Source organism: Corvus kubaryi, unplaced genomic scaffold (assembly GCF_017639235.1).
Source record: "Corvus kubaryi isolate FWS band 111438036 unplaced genomic scaffold, C.kubaryi_AGA036_p1.0 37398, whole genome shotgun sequence".
NCBI lineage: Eukaryota > Metazoa > Chordata > Aves > Passeriformes > Corvidae > Corvus > Corvus kubaryi.
In genome coordinates this window covers 38,908,073-38,935,811 of record NW_024581137.1, presented here as the reverse complement: position 1 = coordinate 38,935,811, position 27,739 = coordinate 38,908,073, and the positions used below count along the sequence as shown (strand labels likewise).

General features: G+C 37.3%; 1 protein-coding gene across 1 annotated transcript in view; it reads right to left on the bottom strand.

Moving 5' to 3' along the window:
* Positions 1–27,739, bottom strand: part of LOC121671336 (macrophage mannose receptor 1-like) — a 35,675-nt gene that overhangs the window by 7,073 nt on the left and 863 nt on the right. The window contains exons 2-24 of the mRNA XM_042042798.1: positions 25,787–26,182; positions 24,513–24,686; positions 22,496–22,654; positions 21,439–21,552; positions 20,032–20,178; positions 18,940–19,122; positions 18,234–18,391; positions 17,710–17,820; positions 15,201–15,316; positions 14,618–14,766; positions 12,905–13,104; positions 12,480–12,607; positions 11,770–11,857; positions 11,072–11,207; positions 8,896–8,934; positions 8,626–8,789; positions 7,507–7,574; positions 6,991–7,091; positions 6,086–6,228; positions 4,858–4,985; positions 3,897–4,089; positions 2,301–2,403; positions 1,401–1,633 (exon numbers count right to left, since the gene is read on the bottom strand). Of these exons, the coding sequence (XP_041898732.1) occupies positions 1,401–1,633; positions 2,301–2,403; positions 3,897–4,089; positions 4,858–4,985; positions 6,086–6,228; positions 6,991–7,091; positions 7,507–7,574; positions 8,626–8,789; positions 8,896–8,934; positions 11,072–11,207; positions 11,770–11,857; positions 12,480–12,607; positions 12,905–13,104; positions 14,618–14,766; positions 15,201–15,316; positions 17,710–17,820; positions 18,234–18,391; positions 18,940–19,122; positions 20,032–20,178; positions 21,439–21,552; positions 22,496–22,654; positions 24,513–24,686; positions 25,787–26,182 (3,431 nt within the window). The remainder of the gene's footprint in view (positions 1–1,400; positions 1,634–2,300; positions 2,404–3,896; positions 4,090–4,857; positions 4,986–6,085; positions 6,229–6,990; positions 7,092–7,506; positions 7,575–8,625; positions 8,790–8,895; positions 8,935–11,071; positions 11,208–11,769; positions 11,858–12,479; positions 12,608–12,904; positions 13,105–14,617; positions 14,767–15,200; positions 15,317–17,709; positions 17,821–18,233; positions 18,392–18,939; positions 19,123–20,031; positions 20,179–21,438; positions 21,553–22,495; positions 22,655–24,512; positions 24,687–25,786; positions 26,183–27,739) is intronic.

The following is a 27,739-nucleotide window of genomic DNA, read 5'->3' as shown; positions in this document are numbered from 1 at the left end:
GGTCAATATGTACCATATCATATAGCCTCCATATTCCTTTTACCAATTTTTGCCTCAGTTTCTGTTCACAGCTGTAGTTTGCTATTGCTACCATAAATAAGACCACTCTAGTAAAATGTGTGAGCATAAACACACACACAAAAATTGTTCCATCTCAGGTGTCAGGTGTGCAACCTCTGATACCTTGTCACTGATCACCGAGGTGCATAAATGCAGAGCAGGAGGGCAGGATATTGTGCCTGGAATATCCTTTAGATTAAAACCAACTCAAAATGTAGGAGATTTTACAATTTATAGATACTTTAAACGACTCCAAACAGCACACTACATTGTTCTATACTGGTTTTCAGGAACATTTCCTTGTGCTAAAGGAAATCTCTACTGTATGAGTCTTATTTGAAGATTTCCAGTGCAAATGGCTGTTACATTGATGTAACATGCTGTTTTCAGCACTACACTGGCAGAAATCCCAATGGGCAACAAGATGAGAGCATAAAGTAAAATCAGGTCCTGTGTCAGCTTGACTGCTTGTATGTGTCAGAGACTGAAAATAGCTAATGCCTCAAACATTGATATAAAGTTTTGCTCATTATAAAGAAGCTACAACTGAAGAAGCTTTCCTGAAGAGTGGGACTTTGAACTGAAAGTCAAACTGTTGATTAGATAAAGGGTAACACATTGTTCAGCCATCTTTCTGAGGGAAAGATATGCATCCACAAAAGGCCAAAGCCACCAGCTGCAACTGTCCCCAGTTGAGTTTGGGGTGGGGGGAGAGCACAGCTCACAGAAGCCAGGTTTACACAGACTGCCCCCAACCGAGGGGGGAGGAGGAGGTTTTGGGTGCATGGTGTAACCTCTGGTGAGAGGCAATAAACACCCATCCTCTGTTACACAAACTGGCCCAGCTGTGGAACCCCCAACCCCACAGGGCACATCCACGGGACTTTCACGTGAGAGGATTTGCCCTCCAGGACTGCACGTGATGCAACAGACCCAGAGTCTGCTGTGAGAGACTGCCCCCCACCCCAGGGGGACATGGCTGGACATGCCCACCCAGCCTGAGCATGTACACCCATGGGACTCTGTGCCTTCTGGGGCAACCTTCACCACCGAGAGACCAGCTGGAGAGGATCAACGAACATCGTTGGGATCCATGGAGTGGTGATATTTTCCTTGTTCTATTATTGTCCCTGTCACTCTTTCTGTCCTCCCCACTTCTCTTCTACTTCTTCCTTCCTTCCTTTCTTTCTCTCTCTCTCTCTCTCTAATATTTACCATCAATAAAGCTCTTACTATTGTCACTGGCATATGGTCTCGTTTGCACCTTAATTCTGCACGTTAAGGTGCAAACCTGCACTTTAAAACTGGATCATAACAGTATGTAATATATTTGTTCTCACCATGTTGCTGTTAAGACCGATCCACAGAGGCTCTCCATATTCCTCTGCAAGTAGGAACAACAGTGCCTGGCTATATGGATCTAAAATGCTGGCAAGTTCGGAAGCATTTTTATTGCAGTTTTTTTGTGCTTCCTCCCAGTTCATTCTGGAATGGGTGACAGAATAGCTAATCCCACTAGAATGGTCAAAAGCAAAGTCGAGCACTGTTGCTGGTGACTTAAAGAGTTCAGGATCTGTAGGAAAAAGGAAAAAAACCACCCCAAGAACAGTTAAATTTGGAGTCATGTATTTGACTTGAGCAACTGAGTAACATCATTATTTACAAACCTAGTATAAAATTGCTAATGGAATGGAACATCTTCTTCTTAGCCGTTTAAAATTGAACATAACTTCAAAACAACAGGTCTGATAAAAGAAATGTATTTTCAGCCTCTGAAAATTTTGAATCAGTAAATGCACAGTATCTTATATTGCAGAGGTAAATTTACTCCCTCATTCAGAAATAATACACCTGCCCTGCCTGTTATTTTAAAATACTCTTTGCAGCTTAATGACTATCAGGTTTATATGGATATCAAACCTACTAGTTTTGATACCCTATAGATCATTATGAACATACGTAATTAAAATGTTTTTGGGCTTCATCTATTCAATTGCAATTTAAAAAATAAAATAGTTTTCCTATATTTTGCTATGTTTTCTCAAAAACATGGCTAAGTAACACTGGGAGGCAGGATGAGGATGGGCCCTTAGGTTTTACTGATCCTTTACCTTAAAACCAAAACAAAATTAAACAAAACAAAACAAAACCAAAACCCAACTGTAATAAAGTATGTTAAACAAGAAAAGTTATTTTAATCCTTTTGTTATCAATTTCAAGATTAACAATACAGAACTCACCACTATCCTTCTGGCATATATACCCTCTGTACTTAAAACACTCCTCATTGTTCCATTTTCCTGTGTCATCAGGAGGACCTCTCTTCAGAGACACACAATCAAACTGTTGGAGTAAGGGAAAGAAGATGGGTACATGGATATTAGAAGTTATAAAACAAAGTACTATAGTTCCCTGAGTAGTTTCACTCTTTTTGTTTTTTAGTTCTGATGTTGTAGGGTGTATTACAACTCTAGAAACACCTTTCTTTTATCCTTCTCTGTCCTTTCCGACCTTCTTTGTGGTGGCCAACTCCCGTGTTGTACACTCTTCAGCTCAGCCTGCTTGTTCCTTTGGATACTTTCTGGGAGAAATACTTGAAAGGCGTTATTATTTTCAAGAACTTACTTCCACATTATCTATCCCAACTAATGGTTACTATCAGTAAGGTTTTGAATAAGAATGAAATGGAGGTCATGCTTTGTATTTCACTTGCAAAGCCGACTTTAAATAGTGGCGGTTCTAGACGAAATCACCTAAATTACAGTGCTTGGCAGAGCTGTCATCTGCTCTAGTTCTTAGAATTTCTCTTTCAGTTACGTCAGATCAGCTTAAGAAGCTGAAACATCAAGTTTATTACAAACCTCAATCTCCTCTACTAAGCTGCCATGGGGTGATTGTTGGTCCTTTGAAAATGATCCTCTGAAGGAGAGAGCTGTTAGTGTCTTGAAGGTGAAGGAGAAAGTAGGATGTACCTTGCACATTTTTTTTCCTGCCTGATATTTCCTAGTGTTACTAGAGCTGCAGTGGAGCTATGTACTGTCATTTATGTCTTCCTGCATGCCTTGACCAATGGCTACATGGGCAAGAACAACATGAATTGGCCCAGGTGTAGACTAAGTTGGTTGTCCAGATCCCTGGCTTTTCTAAAGGTGCGGATACCAAAATGATAGGAGAATGGACAGGGAGTGGAATGACATCGTGTGAAGGGCAAGTTTGGAACACAAGATACAGGGATAAATGGAAGATAGGCAATGTGGGTGTGCAAATCAGTCTATATCGGTATGATTATGTAGAATGCTATTTTATTTACAGCATTATGAGGTTTAATTTCAGTGCTAGCAGTGGAGAGGGTTTGATGGGCTTAGAAAGTAGTTGACATCTTTTGGCCCTTAGTAATTCAATTACAATTTTAAATAGGGAAGAAGTAAAAAAGCTGAACTCTTTCCTCTTGCATCCTCTTCTCCTTCCTTCATAGACATGAAAATAAATTTGTGTGTTAACTTCTAAACTTCTAATGTTGCATTTATTTTCTTTGAAAATTTGATAATTTACTATGAAAAGGAAAGCTGTATTCAATATATCCAATCTTTATTCAATCTGCCATTGCTGCAATTTTGCCAAATACTTTGACAAAATTACAGCAATGCCATTTTATGCTCTGAGATAGCTAGACTACTCAAACATTGAAAGGTTTTACCTCTAGACCCAGTTTAAAGATAGATGACCAACCAATGGAGAAGGCTTGGGCAATGTCTGTAGTGAAGTGAGCTGCTTACTGGAAGTGGTATTGCTCCTCCAAGGTTTAGACTTGATGGTAAACACTAAGCAATATTTACCTGTTGCAGATTGTGGCCATCTTCTGGATGTAGACTAGGATACAAAACAGGTTCCACAAGTTTTGGGGAATCTTTAGCCCAGTTTGTATATGAGAGAGCACTTCCATCAGACCAAACAAAGTTGAGTTCACTGAGCATATCATTCAAGCCAATCCAAGGATCATTTGAAACATCCTTCAAATGGTGAGAAAAGCTAGAAAAAAAAAGCCAACAGAGGAAAAAATTAATGTGTCATGTCATCAGTCAAAATATCAACTCATAAACAAATACTTAACTATTTTGTTCATTAAAGTCTTCTATAAACATTTTAATGACATTTGATCAGAAATTTATCTGAGTCCATTATTTCAAGGTTATGCCAAGCCCTTGCCCATGAAAAGTCTCAAAGAGTTAAAGTATTTGGGAACAATGAAGCAAGATTGGAATGAGAAAAGAAACAAAAAAACCTGTCTGACCACCATGATATCTAATGAGTTCACTTATTTCAACAGTCAGGATGAGCCACCTGACTGATGGAAATATGTGGCTATGTAAAGCTGCAAATGGAAGGCAGGGAACATAGGCAAGGTGAAAATATGCCTTTCTCTGACATTCTGCTAAATTAAGTAGCAGAATTTAGGCAGAGGTACAGAAGTATATCCCAATCTATTTCTAGCAGAAACAGACCATGCATTCTGTTTATTTCTTTGTGTCTAAAGCTACAAATGCTAGATCTGGATTTTTAATTTTATGCAAATTCATGCCTATAAATAATGTAAGACACTTTGCATGATACATGAGGAAGCAATCCTTAGCATCACTAGCATGCCCCAAACAGATTGTTCAATTCTAAAAGCATTTCATGCCTTGGCCTATAACCAATGTTGAGTATACAAACTATAAAATGTATGTATTTACACATTGACGCTTGCCTTCTTTGCAGGAAATGTCCACTGTCTACAGAGTAAAGGCTCTCTATTACCTAAGGGGCTGTTGCACTATACCTTGAACTTGTACATTAGGTATGCTTGCCAGGTTTCCTCCAAGGCTCATGCAAACTCTTCTTGCAGTATTCCAGTAATCATAGCCAGACCCAAAAAATTTGTAACACTAGGGAAAAATAAGTATACACTGTTAGAGTGACAGCAAAAAGAATTTAGGTATGAATTACACTAGTTTAAGTAAAAATTCACCTAACTCAGACCCCCAGAATATTTTTTCGAAGTTAACTTGTATCTGGAGCCAAATCAAACCGTTCACAAGTTTTAAATTTGCTCTCTGTCTTTCTGCAAGGGACTGAGAAAGTCACAACAAAACTCAAACAGCTATTTACAAACCATGGTAGGAGTCCAGTGAGGATCCAATGTGCTAACTAACTCACAGATTTCGAGATGCCATACAACATCACAAATAAATGACAAAGTGCTGACTCTATAGGAAAAGCCCATCCCAGGTGTGGAATTGCTGGAAATTCTGAAAAACCTTTTTAACCTAGTGTCTATGGTCAGAGCACTCTCTTGTTTATTCAGCCTTCTTCATAGTACACCTCTTTTATTAATGGAAGAATGGCCAATTTCTTAAAATGTGTGTAACCATCACATTACCAGTACATATTCACCTTAAAACATTCTGATATGAGTGTGCCTCGTGTGCCCTCTCCATGTTTACAGCTCAGTCTCTGCTCTGTGCCATGCCAGGAGCACAGTCTTGCCAAGGTTTGTGGAAAATAGTATCTTTGATGACTGTAACCTGGCATAAACTCACCTGGTGTGATATCCATGGGTGCCTTCATAACAATACTGTATATATTAGGAAATAGAACCCTTGATTATTAAGCACATCAAGTTTGTCCCTTTTGGTAAGAGGCAAGCGTTACATTGAAGTCTGTTTGGAAAAACTTTGCGTTATTTCTGATTTGTTCCATCTCAAATGACTGATTTTTTGCTATGCCTGATGCTTCCAGATTAATTCAGTTCTTCAATTTTTTGAAACATATATAAAATGTAACAGTTCTCCCAATGTACATCAGGTGACCAATTCTCAGGAAAACAAGTAAAAGTCTGTAAAACCACCATTTTGAAGTAATTAGCCAATGGGTTCATTTTTTAATGCAACTGACAAAAGATTTCTGAGAGACAAAAGGCCTTATGTTTGTCTTTAAGTACCTTCCCAAGCAGTAATATCATTGTGCTTAGATGGAAGCACCATACCTGATTTTTAAATAAAATCCAGTCTGCAGGGCATCCTCCCGGAGTTGAAGGTACTGCTGAAGGGAGGGTTGCATTTATAAAACCTCTGTGCCTCTCACAGATATAGCCATTGGAAAAACCACAGCTGACATCATTCCACAAGCCTGAAATCGATCGAAGTTTAGGTAATAAGACACTGAATAAGATTGAAATTTGTGGGAAAGTGAACTGGTTTCTGTGCTTATAAGTTCAGAAGCAATCTGCGTGGAAACGTGTGATAACCTGCATCTACCTCCCATTATCACTGTATACAAGGGCACTTTGGTCCTGCTGTGACCAGGGAAGTGGCCAGATGAGATGGCCTCTGAGTAGAACCCTCCCAACCAGCTTTGTTGCACTGAAAGATGCAAGTGTAAAGTAATGCTTTGTCAGTGAAAGCACTATAGAATGTGAAACTCCATATATGTTCTGTTCCTTTGCTGACTATTCTCTTATAATTAAAACAATAATCTAATTATTTAAAAATTAATTATAAAAATATCATTATAAATTTAAATTACATTATTAATTTAATAGTTATTTTCATAAATAAATAAATATTTAGTTATTTCAAATAACTATTATCTAATGATAATTATTCAGAAAAATAATTGCTGTTGATATGAATAGAACATTTTCTTTGTGCAGCTGAAACATCAGTGATCAAATTGCCACTGCATTCCCTGGTAAAATCAATATCTTATACTCCACTTTTGTGGATAATATTGCCCCTGAAGAAACCTCAGATATAACAACTAATCTTCATTATGCATGTTTCTCAAAATTGCTGGTAAAGAATGGGTGAAAATTGACAAGAGGTTTTTAAACAAGCATTAGAAGAGCAGCAGCCATAACATTACTTTAAAAACCAGAGTTGTGTAACTCACCATCTTTTTTATTTAAAACCACACAATTTTCTTGAGCTAGTGCAAAGTTGGGTTCACCCTGTGCCCAAGCTGCATAGTGCACTGGTCTTCCACTCATCCAACTGAAAAACAGTAGTGGTTGCTCAGACAAAGTCATTGAAACAGTTGAGAAAAATCTTCCTTAACATGTTAAAAATATTTTTAAAAAATTACAGCCGAGTCTGTCTGTAAATTGAGTTTCCATTAGCATTAAAAGACCTTAGATAATGAAATCCCTGAATATCAAGACCAAAATGTCTTTATTTTCAACAGATATTATCTACCTATTCATAACACAAATATCCCCTATAAAAACTTCACTTAGAACAGTGTTTGTACAATGTAGTTTAACCAAGGGAGAGCACACATTTCATCATGCATTATCACTCTCTGAATCTGCATTTAACTCCTTTGCAGTGGTTCCTCCAGAAGGAGCTCTGGCAGTCCAATACTCCTACAACTGCTCTTTATGGATCTTGATGTAGCTTATTTACCTACCTGAACTGTTGATCTGCATTCTGGATTAATCCTATGAGATATGAGTCCAATTTGCCATTTTTTAAGATCTAAACATAAAAATATATATTTTTATTAGTGTTTTCTAATATTTGTTAGTCTTTTAAACCAAAAAAAGTGTAAATTTTGTGCTGTGGAAGCAAAGAGATGAATACATATTGTTTAAATGATTGTGTACGGTCACCTGAGATACATGCAACTTATAGTTTTGCTTTATTATTTTTATTAATATATTCCCATTTTTGGCTGCATTACTGGTATGATCAAAGCTTTCAAAAATTCTGTTCTCAATTTACAAAGAAAAAGTCAAAGAAGTCTTGAGAAAAACAATTTAGTATAAAATTTTTGATACTTTCCTTGTTTTAAGCAGCTATGTAATCCTAGTGTCTCAAGCTGTCTGAGCTCTCCTCCTGTCATATCCTTTCTCACATAATAAAAGCAGACATCTAATCGTGTGAATCAGAAAGGTCTTTGTGTGGCTATGTTAGTATTAACAAACCAAGCAGGATTATGGCAGAGGTTTGAGGCACCATCCATGCTATTAAGTTGTCAGCATTCCCCTGCTGTGCTTCAGTCATGGGGCAGGAAAACTAATCCATGAAGGATTGTTTGAATCATCAGTCTAACCTGGACCAGGCTAAGACTTTCTTTGAAAAGCTGTTTTGGAGAGCAATGTGACCATCAGGTAGGACCATCAAAGCCACGCTGGCAGTTGCCTCACATCTACATGCAACACTGCATTCTAGAATATGATATTTGGGTGAGAGGTAACCACCTTGTCAGAAGGAGAGTTTTCTGAGAGCACGCCTACTCTACCTGTCATTACTCCTTATATATTTGGCCACAGGCTGAACTGCATTCAGATTAAAATAGACAAGAATATACCCACCCTAGTAAACAGTAAAGACTTTTGCATGTTTTTTTCCTAAGGTGAAGATTCATTTAGTAGAATAAATATTTTTTCATAGAATATTTAAACCTAGTCCTAATAAAATGTAGTAATATTATGCAACAAGCACATTCTTCTGTACTTCACAAACAGCATATATACAGAGGGTATATAAGCCATGTAGTGGATAACATAACAAAATCTCCCCTTACGTATTTCCACAAAAATTTTCTTTCACTATTATTTCCAATTGTAGCAAGATTTCCATGATTGTTTGTGCAGAATGTTCTGGCTTTCTCCATAGAGGCCTTTTCTGGGCTGAAAAAATATTGTTTGTCTCCTTTTACAATCCAGCCATCTTCTGTGATTTCATATGCTGCAACACAGAGGAGAAATCTCTGCATTCTTCACAGTTCTTATGCAAAGCTGGTGGTGTTACATCGCACCACCCTTTAGATAAGTGAAAATAAACAGAAGCTTACTGGCAGAAGGGCCCAGAGGTTCTGGTTTCAAGGGTGTCCCTGTAATGAAATGGGGTAAAAAAACCGTGTAAAACATGTCCCAAACATTGAGCCAGTATAAGTGTTCAATTTGTGGAAACTATTTTAATGTCTATTAACTTTTCACATTTAATGTATTTAATGCAGAATATATTTATATAGCATCTTTGGTGCAAAGTTAAAAATGGATATTCAGGGAATAAAAGGTGGATAATAGGCCTACATCTCTCTCTTGGTAGATTTTTCATAAGTGCATCTTGTACATCTTGAATGTTGCCTAAATTGGATGGCTGAAGTTAGTCTGAATGAATACTTGTTTCTGAAATAGTGAAATACTTCACTATTTCACTAAATAGTGAAAATACTCCAATGTTGGTAGACTTTAAACAATTCTTTGTGGACATTGTCTTGTATTTGAACAAGAAATTCAAATACTAAACAAAGTTTTGCTTTTAACTATTTTATAATTTATTAGCATTTACTTGTTTGTGAAACTTCTTTTTTTTTCTGTGTAGCTGCTTTGAGAACAATTAGATTACTGCTTTTTGAAAAATAATTTAAACTAAAAACTTCCACATCACATGGAGTGTGATATTGGAGCAATGTGTCTCTAAACATGCAAGGCTAAGAGGTATAAAAATGTAAGACAAATGTCATCTTTAAAATCTCAAGGCCATCTGAATGGGGCTTTGAGCAACCTGGTCAAAGGTTGAGAGTTGGAACTAGATGATCTTTAAGGTCCTTTCCAACTCAAACCATTCTGTGATTCTATGGGGTTTTTCCCACAGGAATTTATTGCAATGTTTGTGTTGCTGTATATGTAATTACATTTTAGTAAATGACTGAACACATGCTTGGGTTAAAAACATAAATATGTCAGCTTTTAAAAATAATCTATTGTATAATTGGTTACAAGCTTAAAAATAAAATGGTTACAAAATTTAAAAGAAAAATCCTAATAAATGTGTTTTGGAAGTACAAAGTATTATGTGTTTCAGTATCTTTCAGCACGCCATTATGCACTGCTGACTAATGATGGCAATTTCTTCAGGCTGTAATTTCTGCCATTCAAATACTACTAATAATTAACAGTAAACAGCTACTATTGACACTTTTCCTAATGATTTTTAGCTGTGGTAATCATGCAGGTCAGAACTCACAAAAGAACCTACCAGGAAAGTATCTTCACAACATTTCTTTGAGATAGAGGTCTATGACGATTACTTTATAAGTATGAGAAGCTGAGACTATGTGCCTTGGTTAGAATCAGATTGTTTTGAATAATTCAGCAGCACAGAAATTATATTTTTTAGAAAAGTAACAACTGAAACTAGTTTGAAGGAGCCTGGGGAGCCACCAAAGGAACATTGCTGTTAGTCTGGAAAGTGAAATACGTAGCCCAACACATAGCTATAATTTATTCCTCTCTAATTTCACTGAATATTTTTCCTAACAGTAGCTGAGAAAAAAACCACAGAAATAAAGAAGATTTTTCTACTAGCATAAGAGGAAGATGTGAACCTGTCTAAAAGTATGAAGTATTTTTGAAGCTCTCAGTACCTTCTTTTTGTTACAGCAGGCCTGTCTTCACATGTCATCTTACACAAAGACTGATTCTATTATGCTGGTGGTGTTGTTTAACTTAGAATAAGATTAGGTGACTAATGTGTTGTTGTGTACCAACATCTGAGCAGAGAAGTTTCACTTCACAAAGGATATGGAAATTTAAAATAATTTTTTTCTTTCTTTTTTCTTTTTTTTTCAAACTGTAGTCCTCTCTTTCTCCTTCAGTCAGTCAGAACTGTTTTGACAAAAATCTGCTTCTGTGCAGAGCAATGAATATTGCAATGTAAGCTCTTGAGATTGCTTTCATCTTATTTTCTATTATTACATAATTACATGAAGAAGTGTGATTTCAGTAAAGCTTATCATGGAATACACTTTTTATAATGAAACAATAAAAAAGTTTATCATTAACAGATGAAATCTTGTATTCCAAAGGTATTTATATGTCTTGAACTACTTTTCTGTGTGCAAAATTCCTGTGAAATCAACCAAATTTTCTACCAATATGTAACTTGTACAGCTTCCTGTTTTGATAGAATGGATTCAGCTTGAATTTCTTCCTAAGGTGAGTTTAGAGTAAAAAGCAATCTACCTTTCTTTATTTCACAAATCCAGTTATGACTGTATTCACAGTGCTCCTTAATCCATGACGGGGAAGGGTTTTCACTGATTGCTCCACAATCTTGAAATGCAGTATCGTAAAAATAATTTCTTGCTTTATAATTAACCTACAGAGAAAACACACCTGTGGCTTTTAATCTTGTCTACAGGGGGAAAAACTGTACTCTGTAAAGAATGAGAAGTTTCCAATCACTCCTTTTTCCCCTCCTCTGGCTGTGAAGCCAATGTGAGCTATTAAAGTAATTACAAACACTCTGCAAGATGAAAGAAAGGCTATGAGTTTATGCAGTATCTAACAGACTGTAGCAGTCCCACAAAAACTGGAATCAAATGAGGTTATAAATCACAAGCAGCAAAAAGGAACATGGCAATTTATCACCAGAGACTAACAAAAATCAGGAGAGACCTTTCTCATATATTTGTGACATGGATATAATCTCTGTAGCTGAAAGCAGTCCTCTGTCTTATCAGTGTTGTGGTGGTATAACCTCAGGGTTTATTGGCCTTTTTTGGTTTTTTCCAATCTGGTATGAAGAGCAGTGATTCAGAGTTACCCAGTTGCAAAATAGACATTTTTGGGAATTCTTATACAGCTTTTGTATGCACCATTCATGGAAACTTCTCTAACAGAAAGAAAACAGAAGGAAACTGGCATGGTAAAACGCTCACCGGAGATCCATCACTCCAGGAAAGCCCACCATCAGGATCCAAACACTGCAAACCTATCCAGAAGGGCTGAAATGATGGGGATTTCTTTCTAGAGTGTGAAAAAAAAGTAGAGTGGAAGAGGATATATGTTGTTAGCTCTGCTCAATTTTAAATGTTACATGGGACAATAACTCTGACACTTACTGAACTTGAAATACAGCAATAATTTTAAAAATAAAAGGTACTGTTCATCAGGGAACTCCCATTGGCAAGTAAATGAAGGTCACACCTTAAAATTTTGTAATTTGCAAATGGTTGTATTGGAAACACAGCATGTTGATTTTCTACATTGATGTTGTGATTATAGTGTTTTTTTCAGAAACAGACTGTTCAGGGTTACTGGAAGACAGAATTTAGTTTCAAAATGGTTCACTAAACAAACTTAGAATAGGGTCTGTGGAGAAGCATTTAACAATTTTTTTTGTTGGGTTGGCTTTTATCTGAATTTAAAATGTTTGCAGATTATGACACATTTTAGGAACTTCAAAAAATTCTTTGAAAACATTATTCATATGAGACATTTTCTCAGTTATTTTTCTTATTATTATGATGAAAACAAGATAGATTTTTAAACTAATTATCTCAGGAGCAACTCAAGAATATTATAATTTTTTACTACATAATGTGTTGTTACACCAAAATATCAATTATTACACAGTTCACTTGCTTACTTTATTAAGTTTTCTATCACTGTTTGCTCTTCTTCACTTCTAATGGCAGCCAGGTCTCCTCCTATTTCTCTGCAGAAATCTCGGGCTTCAAACCATGTTTTCCTTTGGTCTTCTTCTCTCACAAAACCCTGTACATGCAGGTAGAACACTGTGTTTTCAGTGCACTAAACATAAATCTGCTGGCTGCCTTGCATAAGAAAAATAGGAAAACCTTCCATTAAAATTATCCATTATAATATGGATTCAAAAGTAATTGGATAACCTTACTTATCACTGATAGAGTGAAAATAGCAGTGATATTTGAATAGTTGTGTAAAAACTGGCTACATTTGTGATATTACGTGCCATTCTGTGGTATTTAGATTACATATCTCTTTGATGCTCTCCTATCTCACGAGTAGACTATGGCAAAAAACAGTACTTACTCTGAAGCATGAATTAGTGCTATTGCTTGTATCCCAGCCCAAGGGACATTTGGAATCAGAAATGGTTTCAGAAGCGACAGGAACAGTGACTTTTTCAGCTAATTTTTTGCAGAGAAATTTTGCCTTTACTTCACAGTTCTGAACATCCCATAGTCCAGCTGCATTTCCAGTCCTAAGGGCAACACAACCGGCTTTCTTCCCTTTGTGAGATACAAAAAAAGTTGAAATGTTTTTTAAAGAGGCTCCCTTGACATTTTTAGAGCTCATGTAATTAATTTACAAAAGACTATTTGAAATATATAAGTGTAGTGTCCACTCAGAGGAGGAGCTTCATGAAAAGAGGAAACCAGTAAGCTGAGTCCTTCTCTTTGAGTGCATGAACAACTGCTTGCCTGCCTCTTTCCTCTGCCACTCACGGCAAGGCTTTGGCAGCTCAGTGCCGAGGCTGGAAGGGATTTCATCCTTTCCCTTCAGTTTGATTTTGCTCTTGTAAACAATGAGGAGTCAGAAAAGAAATATTTTAATGGCATCATAGAGTCATAGAATAATTTAGGTTGGAAAAGATCTGTAAGATCATAGAGTCCAAGCATTAACACAGCACCGCAGGCTCACCATTAAACCATCAATGCCACGTCTACAAATCTTCACATCTTGTAAATACCTCCAGGGATGGTGACCCAACCACTTCCCTGGGCAGCCTATTCCAAGGCCTGAACACCCTTTCTGTGAAGAAATCTTTCCAAGTATCCAATCTAAAGCTCTCCTGATGCACCTTGAGGCCCTTTCCTCTTCCCCTATTTCTTGTTGCTTGGGAGAAGAAACTGATCTCCACCTCACTACAACCTCCTTTCAGGCAGTTGTAGAGTGATAAAGTTTCCTCTGAGCCTCCTTTCCTCCAGGTTAAACACCTCCATCTCTCTCAGCCACTCCTCATTAGACCCAAACCCTTCACCAGTTTTGTTGACCTTCTCTGGACATGCTGCTGCATCTCCATGTTTTTCTTGTAGTGAAGCACCCAAAACTGAACCCAGGATTTAATTTGCAGCCCCACTGGTGCCAAGTATCAAAGACTCTTCAGCTTCAAAGTCAGAAATGTTCCTACGTGTCATCATGGATTTATCAAAGTTGGAAAACAGTTAGAATTAGGGAACACAGAGAGTTCCTTAGTAGCATAGATTTAGTCCAGTGGTAATGATGCCTTAAAGACCCTAGAAATGAATCAACACACTTCCAAGATAATATTAGTATAGGAGGTAATATAAAAGTTGGTCTTTACTGGAGGCCTCCAGGGGCAGATGTGGAAAATGTCCACAAAACGCCCACCCCCACATGGGGTGAATACAGCTTTATAAGTTTGGCAAATTAGTGTATTTGACAAAAATCACCAATTAGAGACATAAGAGGTAAGGCAATTTCCCCTGGTTCAATCCTTTCTAAATCCTCTCCCTCAGATGGAAACTAAACTTTGTTTATGAAAACGTGTCTTGAAGCGTTGTTTTTCGGCCTTGGTTCCCAGGAAGAATCAAGGTTGGGGCCTTGTACCCCCCTGGGCTTGGAGCTCTGGAATATGTCTTGTCTTTCTAGCTAAGGAAAAGGTAGGGAAAAGTACTGGGACTAGCTACTAATACAATAATGGGCTACAAATATATGTGTAAAGAATACGGAGAATATATAAAAGGAAAAAGGAAAAAACATTCGGCATCAGTAGAGTACCAGGCATTGCTGCATTCCAGTTTGTGTACAGAACACCTTCACCAGTCACCCACTTGAAACTCCCTTGCTCTTCCATGTCTGAGAGACCAATCCAAAAATACTTCTCAGAGCTCAGACCAATGAGGCTGGTCAAATAGGCTTGCTCATATCTGAAATGAAAGGAGTCAGATGGGATTGAGCTTAGCTTTCCTTTCATCTTCCACTCCTCAGCATCCCAAATTTCCCTCAGCTAGAATGAATAGATTCTCCATTAGGTTTCCTCTTTTGGGAAATATGTTGTTTAACTGGGTCCCAGATGCAGTAGCTGCAATAGGGGATGAAGCTGTGCTATACTGAAAAACTGCTCCTTACTGAGCAGAAGTTGCTGTTGTCTGTTCTTTCAAAGTAAAGTACAGGAAACATTGATGTGTAAATTACGTTTAGTTAGAAAAGCCATACTGTGTTTATTCTATTTTTTTTTCTTCACAAAAAGGATATTCTGGGGTTTTTTTTGTTTTCTTTTTTTTGTCAAAAAGTTCTCAACTATTTTTTAAAATTCCAATATTATTGCATCAGATATACAGTTTTTAAACTCTTTTCCTACCTGTCTCCTATACTTGTTAAATAACCACTGCTCCTTTCACAGGTTTTCTTTGCTTCTGAAAATGTTACAGAGGTATGTCCAACCAGGTAGCAGTAAAAACCATACCTTTCCCAACCCTGTCAAGAACACATGAAATATACTTGCAATTAAAAAGAAAATATGTTCTAGTACTTGAAATTCAGTGAACACTCATGAAACAACCTTTTTTTAATAGAACCTCATGTGATTATGTATTAATTTGAATTCCAGTATACTAATGGAAATTCAGTTTAGCAAACATTCAGTGCAGAAAGAAGATTTAATCACACAACCCTTGAACCTCAAGAAGTAGAACTTTTGAGGTCTGCAAAAATAAACCTTTGTGTTAAATTTAATTATTCTGGGAACAACTGATCCAAAGCGTAAAATGTTTCTCCAACTCAACCCACATTTAAAAACAAAAGTGCCTAGCACAAATGCACATCCAAATATATCTCTTGCTCCACTAATACTCCATTATTATTACCAAGAAGACTGTTTTTTATTTGTAGAAATAGAATTTGAACTGCTCTCCCATCACATATAAAAAGAAACCTCTGTAGTTTAAAACGACTCTTGCTGTTGACACCCAACACGTCCATAATTTTACAACACAGATTACCACAGACAAAAAAGCACAGTATTCATACAATTACCCCAAATTATGATAATAACCTCGACTTTTATTCACTGCATCAGTGTTAGACTACCTCCTTTTTTACTCCAAAAGTAACAACCAAAAAAAATTGAAATTGTTAAATAAACTAAACTACTAGTAGTTAACTCGACAAACTAATATTACTTTGCTTACTGTAAGAGGATTACTAACTGATGTTAATTCAATTAGACATACTACATTACAAAATAGAACAGCTATTAATTTTTTACTTTTAACACACAGACATAAATGCAAAGATTTTGATAAAATGTACTGTATAAATCTTTCTAATCACTCACAATCAATTCATGCGAGTATTAAACCTCTACAAAATAATGTAAACAAATTAAAAATAGTAGATAAAATGAATTAGTTTAACAGTCTTTTTAAAAACTAGAAAATCACTAAATAGATTAAAAATTTAATCAAAATAAGAATATTTGTACAAAGAGTATTATTAATTATAGTAATATGGTTACCCTACTTAATTCAATGTACTCAGATATTAATTAAGAAATCAATAAAACAAATAATAATTGTTAAAAAGAGAGGGGGAGTTGTCAGGAACCAGACAGCAAAGGAAGCTGATAGCTGTGCAGATTTTCTAGCCCTGGTTCAGCAGAAACTGTGGGACAGATAAAACTCAAGGCAAGAACAAGAAGCAAAGATAGAACGAAGAGGACGCCACGACCTGACCACTTTGGCAAAGAAGATGCAGACGAGGTCACTGCTGGCACAAGGGGGTGCCTGCAAGGACTTGATAGTGTTGCTGTGGGAACAGAGGCAAAGGAAGTCTAAGTAGGGGAATTTGTCCAGAAGTTAGAGAACTATAAATGCTGGTGATTTCTGTACTAAACTGGCTTTGTTTGCTGCTTTATTAGCATCCAGCAGGGTCTGTGTCCTTTGTCTCAATCTCTTCAAGTGCCTATGAGTCACTTTTTTGATAATAATGGATAAATTTTTACTGGTAAAAGAGAGAGACACAGAATGGAGAGTGCATTCAGAATCAGGTGAATAAAATACTTCTTTGCTTAGAACCAAAAAGAGTAGTCTGTTGTAGTAGAGATGCTGACTCAAGTTTCCTGATGTTTTGAGGCTAAAGGAACAGTAAATAGACTAATTAATTGATTTAATTCATCAGGTCACCTAAAAAGTCTGACTGAAGAGGTAACATAGAGACCACTAAAGAACAAAATCCTCAAAATTACAGCTGAATTCCAAGTCACTTTTCCCTTTTATGGCAACTCAAGATTTGGTTGCTGCACCCAAGAAAGGTAAATAAACTCTGTGTTCAGTGTTTGGCTGCTGCTTAGCTCCATCAAGCACAATGAGTCTCAGCTCTGTTCCCCATATGGGCTTGTGGGAAAGGTTACTAAATACAGAATAGTAATAAATAGGAAAGTAAAAAGAGGGGAAAAAAGAAGGAAAAAAAGTGGTAGGATACAATAACTTGCTCAAAACAAATTCACTCATAAAAAGGATTTTATTGTTTTGATTTGGCTTCAATAGTGAGATTTGTCATCATCTTGCATCATGGCACATAGCCCAGAAATTGTTACCAGTCCCTACTACGTGTTCGATAACCACAGATGGCTGCAGAACAATATAACAAATATGCAGACAACCACAGGAATGGTTTTAGCCCCTTTCACAGACAGTTCTGAGAGGTAATAGGCCTGACTTCTTGTTATTCCTTATATGGGAATGTAGTGAAAATTATCAGCCTGAATTTGTAGAATAACAGTTTTTAGGAAAGGGAAAAAAATAGTTTCAACGTCAAGTGGAGCCTGTTAAATTTTGCTAACCAGATTCTTGGTTATGCTTTCTTCTTACCTTCGGGCAGGCAGGATCAGTCTTTGCTGTCCCAGAGACTCCTTGCAGTGGGTCTCTTCTGCAGATGTAGCCTAACTTCCTGTCACAGGCACTGTCTGCCCAGTATCCATCCTAGTTTCAGTTTGGGAAGAGGTGAAAAACAGTGAGGCAGAACCTGTTTCCTACAGAAACATCATCATTCTTTTGAAAGTACTGTTTCAATGTGAAGATCTGTACTTTTTAATGGATTCCAAGTATTTGAGCTTGGAGGTGAGGTTATGTTAAGCTAAGTGGCACAGCCAGATTGTTACGGTTTGCTTGGCACATAATGTACACTCGCAATCAGATATGAACATTTACTAGTTGTACGTAATTTCATTTTAAATTTAATTTAGAACAACCATATGTGTGAGTGAATAAAGATAACATTCTTTGATTCTATGCAACTTAGCAACTGTGCTGAGTTGCACTAAAAATCTCCCTAGAAATACAGCCATAACTCAAATAGTACAGTGCCACGCTGGGATTCATGTGGAATGGTTCACCTTTCCTGCCATAATGACACAATCTTCCTGGCCAGTGACTTCATGGGTTGGTTCTCCAGGCAACCACTTGGTATATGTCACAGGAGTCCCATCACTCCACTCAAAGTACATTTGAGTTTTGAGGTCGTTCAGGCCAATCCACAGCTCATCCACAGCTTCTAAGGACAGAAATTCATCTGTGTTATTACCCAAGTTGAAACAGTCCATAGGAGCAAGATTTTATGGAGATGAGCTGAAATTGCAATGTTGCAATGCAAATTCATCTGTATTAAAAGATGAAGAAGTTTATTTTAAAATGTAATTCACATTCTTCTTTAAAGAAGTTAAAAATGAGATATCAGCAGGAAATGAGATTCCTCAGCTTTATCAGCAAAGTCCATTACTGTATCTACCGCTACAAGGTGTCTGATGCAGATAATCCACTCAAATGCTGCAGTAACTAGAGCTGTTATTTCCTTCAAGTGATTTCATGCAGTGAAAAACAAATGAAAATCAAAATGAAAAGAATTCAAATGAAAAAGAAGAGAGAATAATGATTCCTTTTGTGGGTTTTTGGCATTTGGGTTTTTTCTAACCTATGTATCTGTGGCCTTCCCTATAAATACTCATAACAAACAAGTGAGAATTATTTTATTTTAATCCTGTAAGATTTCTAACAGTATAGTTCTCTATCTGTACCAAACACTGTCCTGTGAGAAGTACTCACTGTAGCCAAGCTGAGACAGGATGAAGCCATGCTCCTCAGGGTTGTGGATGCTGGCCAGGTTGCCTTTGCTCTCATTGCAGGAAATGAGGGCTTCTCTCCATACTTTGGGGTCTCTATGAACCATGAAACAGTGACCTCCATAGGACAACCATTCTTCTGGGCATTTAACAGGCTCTACATCCCCTCAAAATCAATAGATATTTCAAGTTTTTATATGGTGCAAACTGAAGTCTAGAATAACTGCAATTGCATTTAAAATCAGTTAATTAACTAATTAGAATGAAAATTAAGTGGTAACAAATAAGCAGTACTTCATTCCTCACACATGTATTTTAGTCTGTATGTTGTTGCTCTCTGTACTTCTATAGAAACCATACTGCATTTAAACAAAAGAGGAAAAGACTGGAGACAGTTGTTACTGGGCTTCACTAGTGTGAAGTATTCACTGGCCAGAGGAATATTTAGGAATTTGGTATGTAGTATTTCCTCACAATATACCCCACCCAATTATGTTTTTTATCTTTCATAAAGGCATTATTACTGTAGCACAAGTAATTCTCTGCACACACGGCTTTCCATGCCAACTCTCATTAAATAAACCAGAAAGAAGTACAGTAGAAAAGTGGCCTGAAGGAAGTTGTTCTTTTTTGCCAACTTTCTAGGTTACAGGCAACCCCATCAAGAAGTTGCTACATCAAGAAGCCTACTGGTGCCATTTTTCCAAGCCTTCTGTGACAAACCTCAGTGTTTCCATTAGAATGCACTGCAGGAAGGGTGAAGCATCTCTAACTCTATTTTCATGTCCATGATACTTTCGTGATAGTGTCTGGCTTAACCCAGTGCCTCTGGAATTGTGGATAATAACATAGAGTAAAAAATGCTTGTGTGGTTACTGGGCTCCAGGAACATTTTCAGTATTTAATTATATTGTGCAAAAGAAATAACAGTATGCTTTGTTCTGTACCAGTCCTCATAGCAGAAAAACAAATTTCAATGTTTGCTTTTTCTTTTTATTTTAAATAGCCATTAAATTTAACTTTAGCGACATAAATTATGACCTTATCAAAAGGTTTTTTTTTTTGCTTGACATACCAGATGGAAGAATTAAAGGATCCTTTGTGGAGTTTTCCTTTTTACAGATATAGCCAAGTTTCAGCTCACATGGCTGGTTTTCCCATTTAGCATCTCTTCTGGGATTTAGTACCCCACAGAGTTTTTCAGACTCAGGCTCAGGGCTTCCTTCATGGGATAAAAAACCAAATTATTTTTATTTAGCACAGGGTTTATGTCAGCAGCTAAAAGAGCAATTTACTTATAGCCTTTTCATGTGTAAATTATGGGCTCATGATTTCACTCCTACATTATTTTTCTACCAGAGATAAGGAAATGTAATTTAGAAGTACCCATCGAAATATTTCTTTTGAAGCTTGTTGCATACTTCACATATTCTGCCACATTTGATTACAGAATAGTGGTCCTTTCTGCATGTCCTTTGGAAAGTGAATGCAGGTTTTCTCCTTGCTGCAAGCAGAACCTCCTGACATTCCCTTACAATTGTTGAGTGTCTCTCCTCTGCCTGCCTCTTCAACCAACACTCCAGGAGTTTCTCCAGGACCACTATCCCTGGGGAATGGTCAGTGTTTTCTTCTCAGAGAGGCCCCAAATGATAAATTACATTTTTTTCCCTCCCCCCACAAAATGTACAACTTAAAACAATTCTGCTGTGAACTGGAAATGTGTAGATTACCTCATGATCATAACCATTGTGTGGGGATACAGGAGCTCTGGGGTTGTGGGCTGCATGACCTGAGAGCCAATTCCTCAGGCCTGCAAATCTCGAGGAATTTGACCAGCTCGGCAGAAGGTAGAAAATCTTCTACCAAACTCAGCAGCTCTGGGCTTTCCCTTCTTCCTTTGTGCCAGATAAAAGCAGGTGCCACCTCTGAGACTTGGGAAGGCCAAAAGATGGACTATGCTTGCATTTATTCAGAATTTGCCGCAACCTACTGTTGCCATGGCAATCATTAAGTGACTTTCAAAGATAAACTGTCAACACCATAAACTCTATTTACAGCCTCTTGAATGAGAGAAGAAGAACAAAAAAGCATAAGACGTGAAGAGGAAGGCTTTGCAAGAGCAGTGCTCACTGACAGCTGAGTCCTTGCAGGATGCAGGGTCTGATAACCCTGTGAGAGTTGTAGAGACAGAGGATTTCACTGAATTGAATGCATTCCCAGTATGCTACAGCTCAACTAGTGCTTTTTACTTTATCTGCCTCTGATAGGAGATGAGGTTATTTAGCTCTTCTGCTTGAAATTCCATGAGTTATATCCAGTGAAGAAAATCATCATTCTCAGATTTTTTTGTTTTACTTGTCTCGTAAGGCATTCAGCTCCCTTTCCTCATGTTCGTATGGAATACTACAGGACTGCATTTATTACACATTCATCATATTGGTGGGAAATATTAATTCCAAAAATTGTTTAAAAAGATTACTACCTGGTGCCCAGTTAAAGTATCTGAAGGGAAAGCCACCGCTCCACTGCCAGCCGCTGTTGAGATTCAGACTGTTAAGCCCAATCCAGAGAGAGGATCTCTTGCTGTCAATCAAATCTAGTTAACCAAAAGAATTGAATTCTAATGAGATTTGCTAGGAAAACTTCTGCATTTCCAAAGTTTAGAAGAAGATAATAAAAGTCTGCCTGGTGGTGTGTAAGTTCAGTACAGAGTTCATGTTAACTGGTAACAAACTCAGAGGGATTTTTCTGTAGATAAAGAGTAGTGAATTGAAAAAGATTATTTTACATATTATTTTATCTGAACTTAATGCTATTCTACAGTTATATGTAAACAATAAGCTTTCAAAACTGAAAGACTGAATTGCTATTATTAATGATGTTACAAGTTTTCTTGTGTGTGGTTCAATTGATATAGGACCTTGTTCCACAGTGTTCATAAACCTATAAAGTCTGTATAAAATTACCATATAAAATATGTAAAAATGCATAAAAAATATCGTGTTTCAAAATTACTGTTTCATTAGATGTACGTGAAGAATACTGATTTATGAACACAAAATTATAGAACATGTCATATAATGTAATAGTCATATTATATATTATATATATAGGCTGCCTCCTAAAATGTTGTTTCTTGTTTTAAGATCCCTTTCTGGGACCTTTCTGGTGTTTTCTGAGCTTGAGCCAATTTTTGCCTAATTAGCTGGAAATTCTTACATTTTTGGATAAAATAATAATAATAATAATATAAATACTTTAAAATGGTAATTCCACAACTTACAGAAGTTCCACCTATAAAAAGCTTAATATACTGTAGTTTCAGTACATATATTATTAGTACATATATATATACAAATATAATATATACCTATATATACATACATAATATATGTACTTCTATTAGGACATATATTTTATATTTGTACATTTTTTTACATCAGCTGTTCATTATAATGTGATTAAAGCATTGAAACTTTTGTAATCACTCAAAAAAACCTTTTGAAACAGTTTTAACTGAATCTTGCTTATTAGCTCACCTCTTAGATATATTTGTTCATGTATCTCCACGACACTTAATAATTCTGCATTCTGTTGCTGACAGCTCTTCCTTGCTTGGTGCCATGTGAGAGCTGACTGGTGGTTTATCTGGTAGTAGGTTCCTGTCAAAGGATCTGTACTCCAAAATCTGTAACTGTCTGTGTGAGAAAAAGGAGATTTAGTACCTGAGTTTGTAATAAACATTTTACACAAAATGTTATGGCAAAATTTAACTGCAAGCTTAATTGAGAAATAACATTTTGGAGCAAATAAGGCTCAGACCCGCAATTTATCTTGCTCTTTGTAAAGAAAATAGGGTTTTTCATTGACATTAGCAGTGAAGAGCCTTACATTCTTTATTTGCACTTTCCCCTTCAAATTTTATAATCTCCAGGAGAAAAAAAATATTGTAAAGAAGTCAGTAAATCAAAACTGTATCTTGATCATTGTCTACCCTGAGAACCTGTTCAGCAGCCCATAGGCTATGCCGAGATTATTCTTGGCTGAAACACAACCGAAATACAAACATTTCCAGTAAAGAAATCTTGTCAAATTATGCCATCAATAATCACATTTATAGGCTTGGGGAAGAGCAGCTGGAAAGCTGTCCAGTGAAAATGGACTTGGGGGTGCTGGTTGATAACCAGCCAAACACGAGCCAGTGAGTGCCCAGGTGGCCAAGAAGGCCAATGGCATCTTGGCCTGTATCAGCAACAGTGGCCAGCAGGACCAGGGCAGTGATCGTCCCTTTGCACACAGCACTGGTGAGGCCACACCTCAAATACTAGTTCAGTGTTGAGCCTCACTACAATAAAGATCTTGATGTGCTGGAGCACATCCAGAGGAGGGCAAGAGAGCTGGTGAAGGGCCCTGTGAGGAGCATGTGAGGGAATTGAGGTTGTATTTGTAGTCTGCATGTGTTTTAGATAACTGGAATGTTGAAATTGTCTTCTGACAGCTCACTGTTAGCAGAACTGGTCCCTGGGCAAGTACTAAAATAAGCTGTGATTACAACTTGCCCTAAATTTCTCTTTTGTTGAGAAAAAAATGCTAAATTTCTTGAATGGTTTGTTAGAGAAAATGTTTTCTATTTCTTATTGTTTCTTTGTTGCTGATTCAGAGATTTTTAACATTCTTTTTTACTGTAGACTCAAGTATTAGTGATAATGTCCCAAGAATTTTATCATGCCAAACACTTCATATTTTCTAGTTTATATAATGAGGATGTCATGGGATTTTTCAAGTTACTGCTTGCAATATTGCACCAGAGAATAATTTTCACCAAATCAGTCAGAATGATGGTGGTCATTGGTGGTTGAGAGTGAGTTGAACCTGGTTTACCAGTGCAATGCTCCTATCAAAATGACAAATTGTGATTCTGATTCTGTGGTATTGTACTGAAAAATTAGGTTTGAGGCAGCATTTTTAATGTCTTTATTAACATGTATTTTGGTGCTCTTGATCCTGCACTCCAATGACCATACTTTTATCTGTTGAGATAACATTCTTTTGTAATGTAGTCTGAAATATTAAAAGGGAAATGCTGATGATGCTAATATTTCAGTAAAACCTTTGAGCCAATCTTTTAATTTCATATCTTTCAGAAAACAAACTACATTTTCCCATGAACTTTAGACCAATCTTGTTATACAGAACAGGGCTTTGCTTGGGTAGAACAGGTTAGACTACTGCTATCAAAAATATCAGTGGGTATTAGACTGTGAATAACATCTCAATTTTCAGGTGATTCTATGCTGAAAACAGTCATATTTAAAGCACACTGTTTTCTTTCCTGAGTCTTAACTGGGACACACCCAGACAACTTTCAGCCTGACTGTAAGCTATTAGCAAACAGATTTGTTACTTCTGTCAGGAATGTTATTGAGTGAAAGAGACATTTCTGAGTAAAATTAGGTCATTTCAAGGTTTTTCCCTTCCGTATTATTAACAGCATCTCAATACAGATATATTTACGTAACAGTGTTGTGTTATAGGGTTTATGCATGTGGGACTTACCAGCAGCTGGACAGAACCCATACAAATGGTCCATGTCAAAGTCGGGCGTCGTTGCACACCAGAATAGGCCATCAGACCTGCCAGCAGCCGTGCACTCAGCATACAACCTACCACTCAACAGGAAGGGGAAGGCACACGGAGCTCCGTTGGAATTTCCTAACAATGTAAACAGATCTGAGGGGGCAAAAGAGAAATTTTAATATAGCTGTGTGAATATATGTGTCTGTACTCTCCATAAGACTGCCTGGAGAGAGCATTACAAGTGTTACACAAGAGTGACTGGGGAGCTGCTATAATCAGCAATGTCTTTCATGGAAGTTCTTGGTAGGTATTGCAATTTACTGTTTGTTTCTGGGGTACATCATTACCTGTACCAGCTGGAACTTGAGCAGTTTCATGCTGTAGCCTACTATGAAAGGACTGTAGTGATTTTTATCTCATATATTTAAATATAATTTTCTAAAAATAGTGCTATCTTTTTATCATGTGGCTTAACTTCCTATCATTCATTAAAAGGAAACCATTGATTAAATTGTTAAATGTTGTGAGAATTTTTGGCATCTGAAATCTCACAGAGCAACTGAAGGTATTATGCATGGAATTATTTCCTTACATTTAATACTGATGTATTAAACTTAGAGATTTTTCCCTTTCATCCAGTAATACTAATACAATCTCACTATGCAGTTAAAGAAAGTGCTCTGATTACAGAGTCACAGAATCACAGAACGGTTCAGGTTTGTAGGGACCACAATGGGTCATCAGGTCCAACCTCCCAGCTCAAGCAGGGCCATCCCAGAGCATGTGGCACAGGACTGTGTCCAGACCATTATTGAATATCTCCAGGGAGGGAAACTCCACAACCTCTCTGGACAATCTGTTTGGCTGCTTGGCAAAGGAAGTTCTTCCTCATATTCAAGCGGAACTTCCTGTGCTTCAGTTTCTGCCCATTGTGTTATTGCTACGCACCACCCAGAAGAGTGATTAACACTAACAATTAAAAATAACCTACATCTACATTTGTTCTAAAAGTAAAGAACAAAAAATATGCAAATTTTTTGCACAAACTGCATTCTGTCTGAACCCAAACAGCTGTGTTTCTCCAGGATGGAGGGATACAGGCCTGAATATGTGAACTAATCATTCTCTAGTCAGCTATTGCCTCAGGGGGAACAGCTGATATCAGATTAAGGGGAGCAGAAATCAAAAGACCCTATCTCTGATGAGAAACAAGTGGATTCAATAAACCTTCAATATTAACGTTTAAACTTTACCTTCATGGCCTTGAGAACACAAATCATCCATGGTTTCATAGATCTTCCATTTATCCATTGCCTCTGATCCTGTTTTCAGTGCAATATTTTCTTTTCTTTTGTCAGCACTGAGATACAAATCTTCCCCTTGAATTGCCAAGGCCGCATTTTTGCATTCCCATTTCTGGAATTCACTTTTCTTGTTGCATGGGTACAGAGAAATTTTAGCCTGGTTTCTCTTGGAGGGCACTCCCAAGCATTGTGCAAATGCCATGCTCATTAGCTGATGATCAGAGACCCACCTGAATTTTTGTAAATCACTGTTTTTCTTGCAAGTGGCTGTTGTGACTACCTCAGAACTCTGAGCAGTTAAACAGAACTTAGTATCCTCATTGTATATTAAGAATATATCCTTGTCTGTAAAACAAAACATTCAGAATAGGAGGTTAGGGTGAGCACATGGTGAAGGGGAACTTGTGAGGAGAAAGATGTGCTGTTTATTCTATGCTGATCTGATTCATGTCAAGAGGCTGCAAATATTTACAAGGATCAAATGGTATTTTCAAGACAATTCATTCTGGGAAGGAAATGTAAGTACAGCTCAGTAAATACATGTAAACACAACATGGAGGAATAAGAACACATAAACTGCATCAGCTCAGCTTCAAAAATGTGATCATAATAATGGAATTTCATCTTCTCCTGAAATGTACATTTCATTCAAGATGAAGAGACCTTTACTGAAAATTTGGAAGTTGGCCATCACTATTATGCATTATAGATTTAGCTCCTGTTACATACTTCTCCGTGGGGTCGCATTTGTGCTTAATACAGTTAGTGAGTGAGCCTTCTGTGACTCTTGCTCCTTTTGGAATTGACATGTTCTGTTATGTTTTGGGGATTTTTTTGGAAGTGAAAACCATATAATGGTGGCTTGTTATCTTGCCTTGATCCAGTATCCTTTCATCAGTATATCTATCACAAGAAGTCAACATAATTCACACAATAAATCACAAACATTCTCACAAGAACCAACACCGAGGAGCATATAGATTCTATAGGTGTGGGCCTGCATGCCTGTGCATTGTAAATGCCTCACATCATAGTTAACACTCCCAAAGGGTTATAGGTAGCCTAATATAGTGATTCACTGAGATAAGTAGGCTCTGCTGGGAAGGGCTGTCCAGAACTGCAGATGTGCTGTGACGCACAAAGCAAGTCTGCCTGGGCACACAGCTGCATGCTCTTCAAAATGTCAGGTAGCATACAGCTCTCACTGGCTTTGGGTCATGAGGGGTTGAAATTTGGACTACAAGGAGTATTCGAGGACCTGCAGAACAGGAGGGCAAGATTTTGTCCTTCGGCCCTCTGTGCCTCAAATTCACACCTGGAAACAGAGATGCAGCATCGCTGCCATATCCATCTGAGAGAATTACTCATAAGAGGCAGTGAGATACCCCTCCAAACACTAAAGTCTCTAGGACAAGTGGGATGTTAGGTCAAGCCAATGTTGGGTAGTGAATGGGAAAAATTCTGGGGGGTTATGATGGAAAGAATAGCTCTTGAGCTCTTCCAGAAAGTCCCCGTATTACTTTGACCAGCTCCGTAATATATAGAAGTTTCACTTCTGCAAATCTAAATTTGAAGCTGAGACTTAGTTTGTTCTTTCCTTGTCCATTTAGGCAAAAAGTTTTAAATATTATTAAATCTTTTATTTCTTACTGCTCAGTAAATAAATGCTTCGTGTAGTCCCCTAAGTACCAGCTATTGTCCCTCGTAGAATTTTTGGTTCTAATGATAGGAGTTCTTGCTGGAAACTGTGAGGTTTCTGCTTTTGGATTGGGTTCCCACCTCACAGAGCAGGAGGGAGACCCTCTTTTTGCACAGGGTAGTGCTGTCACAGCTCACATGGAACAGTGTTTGCTTTTGGAAGCTGCGATATATACCCCACTCCACAAATCTAATGAACTGAAG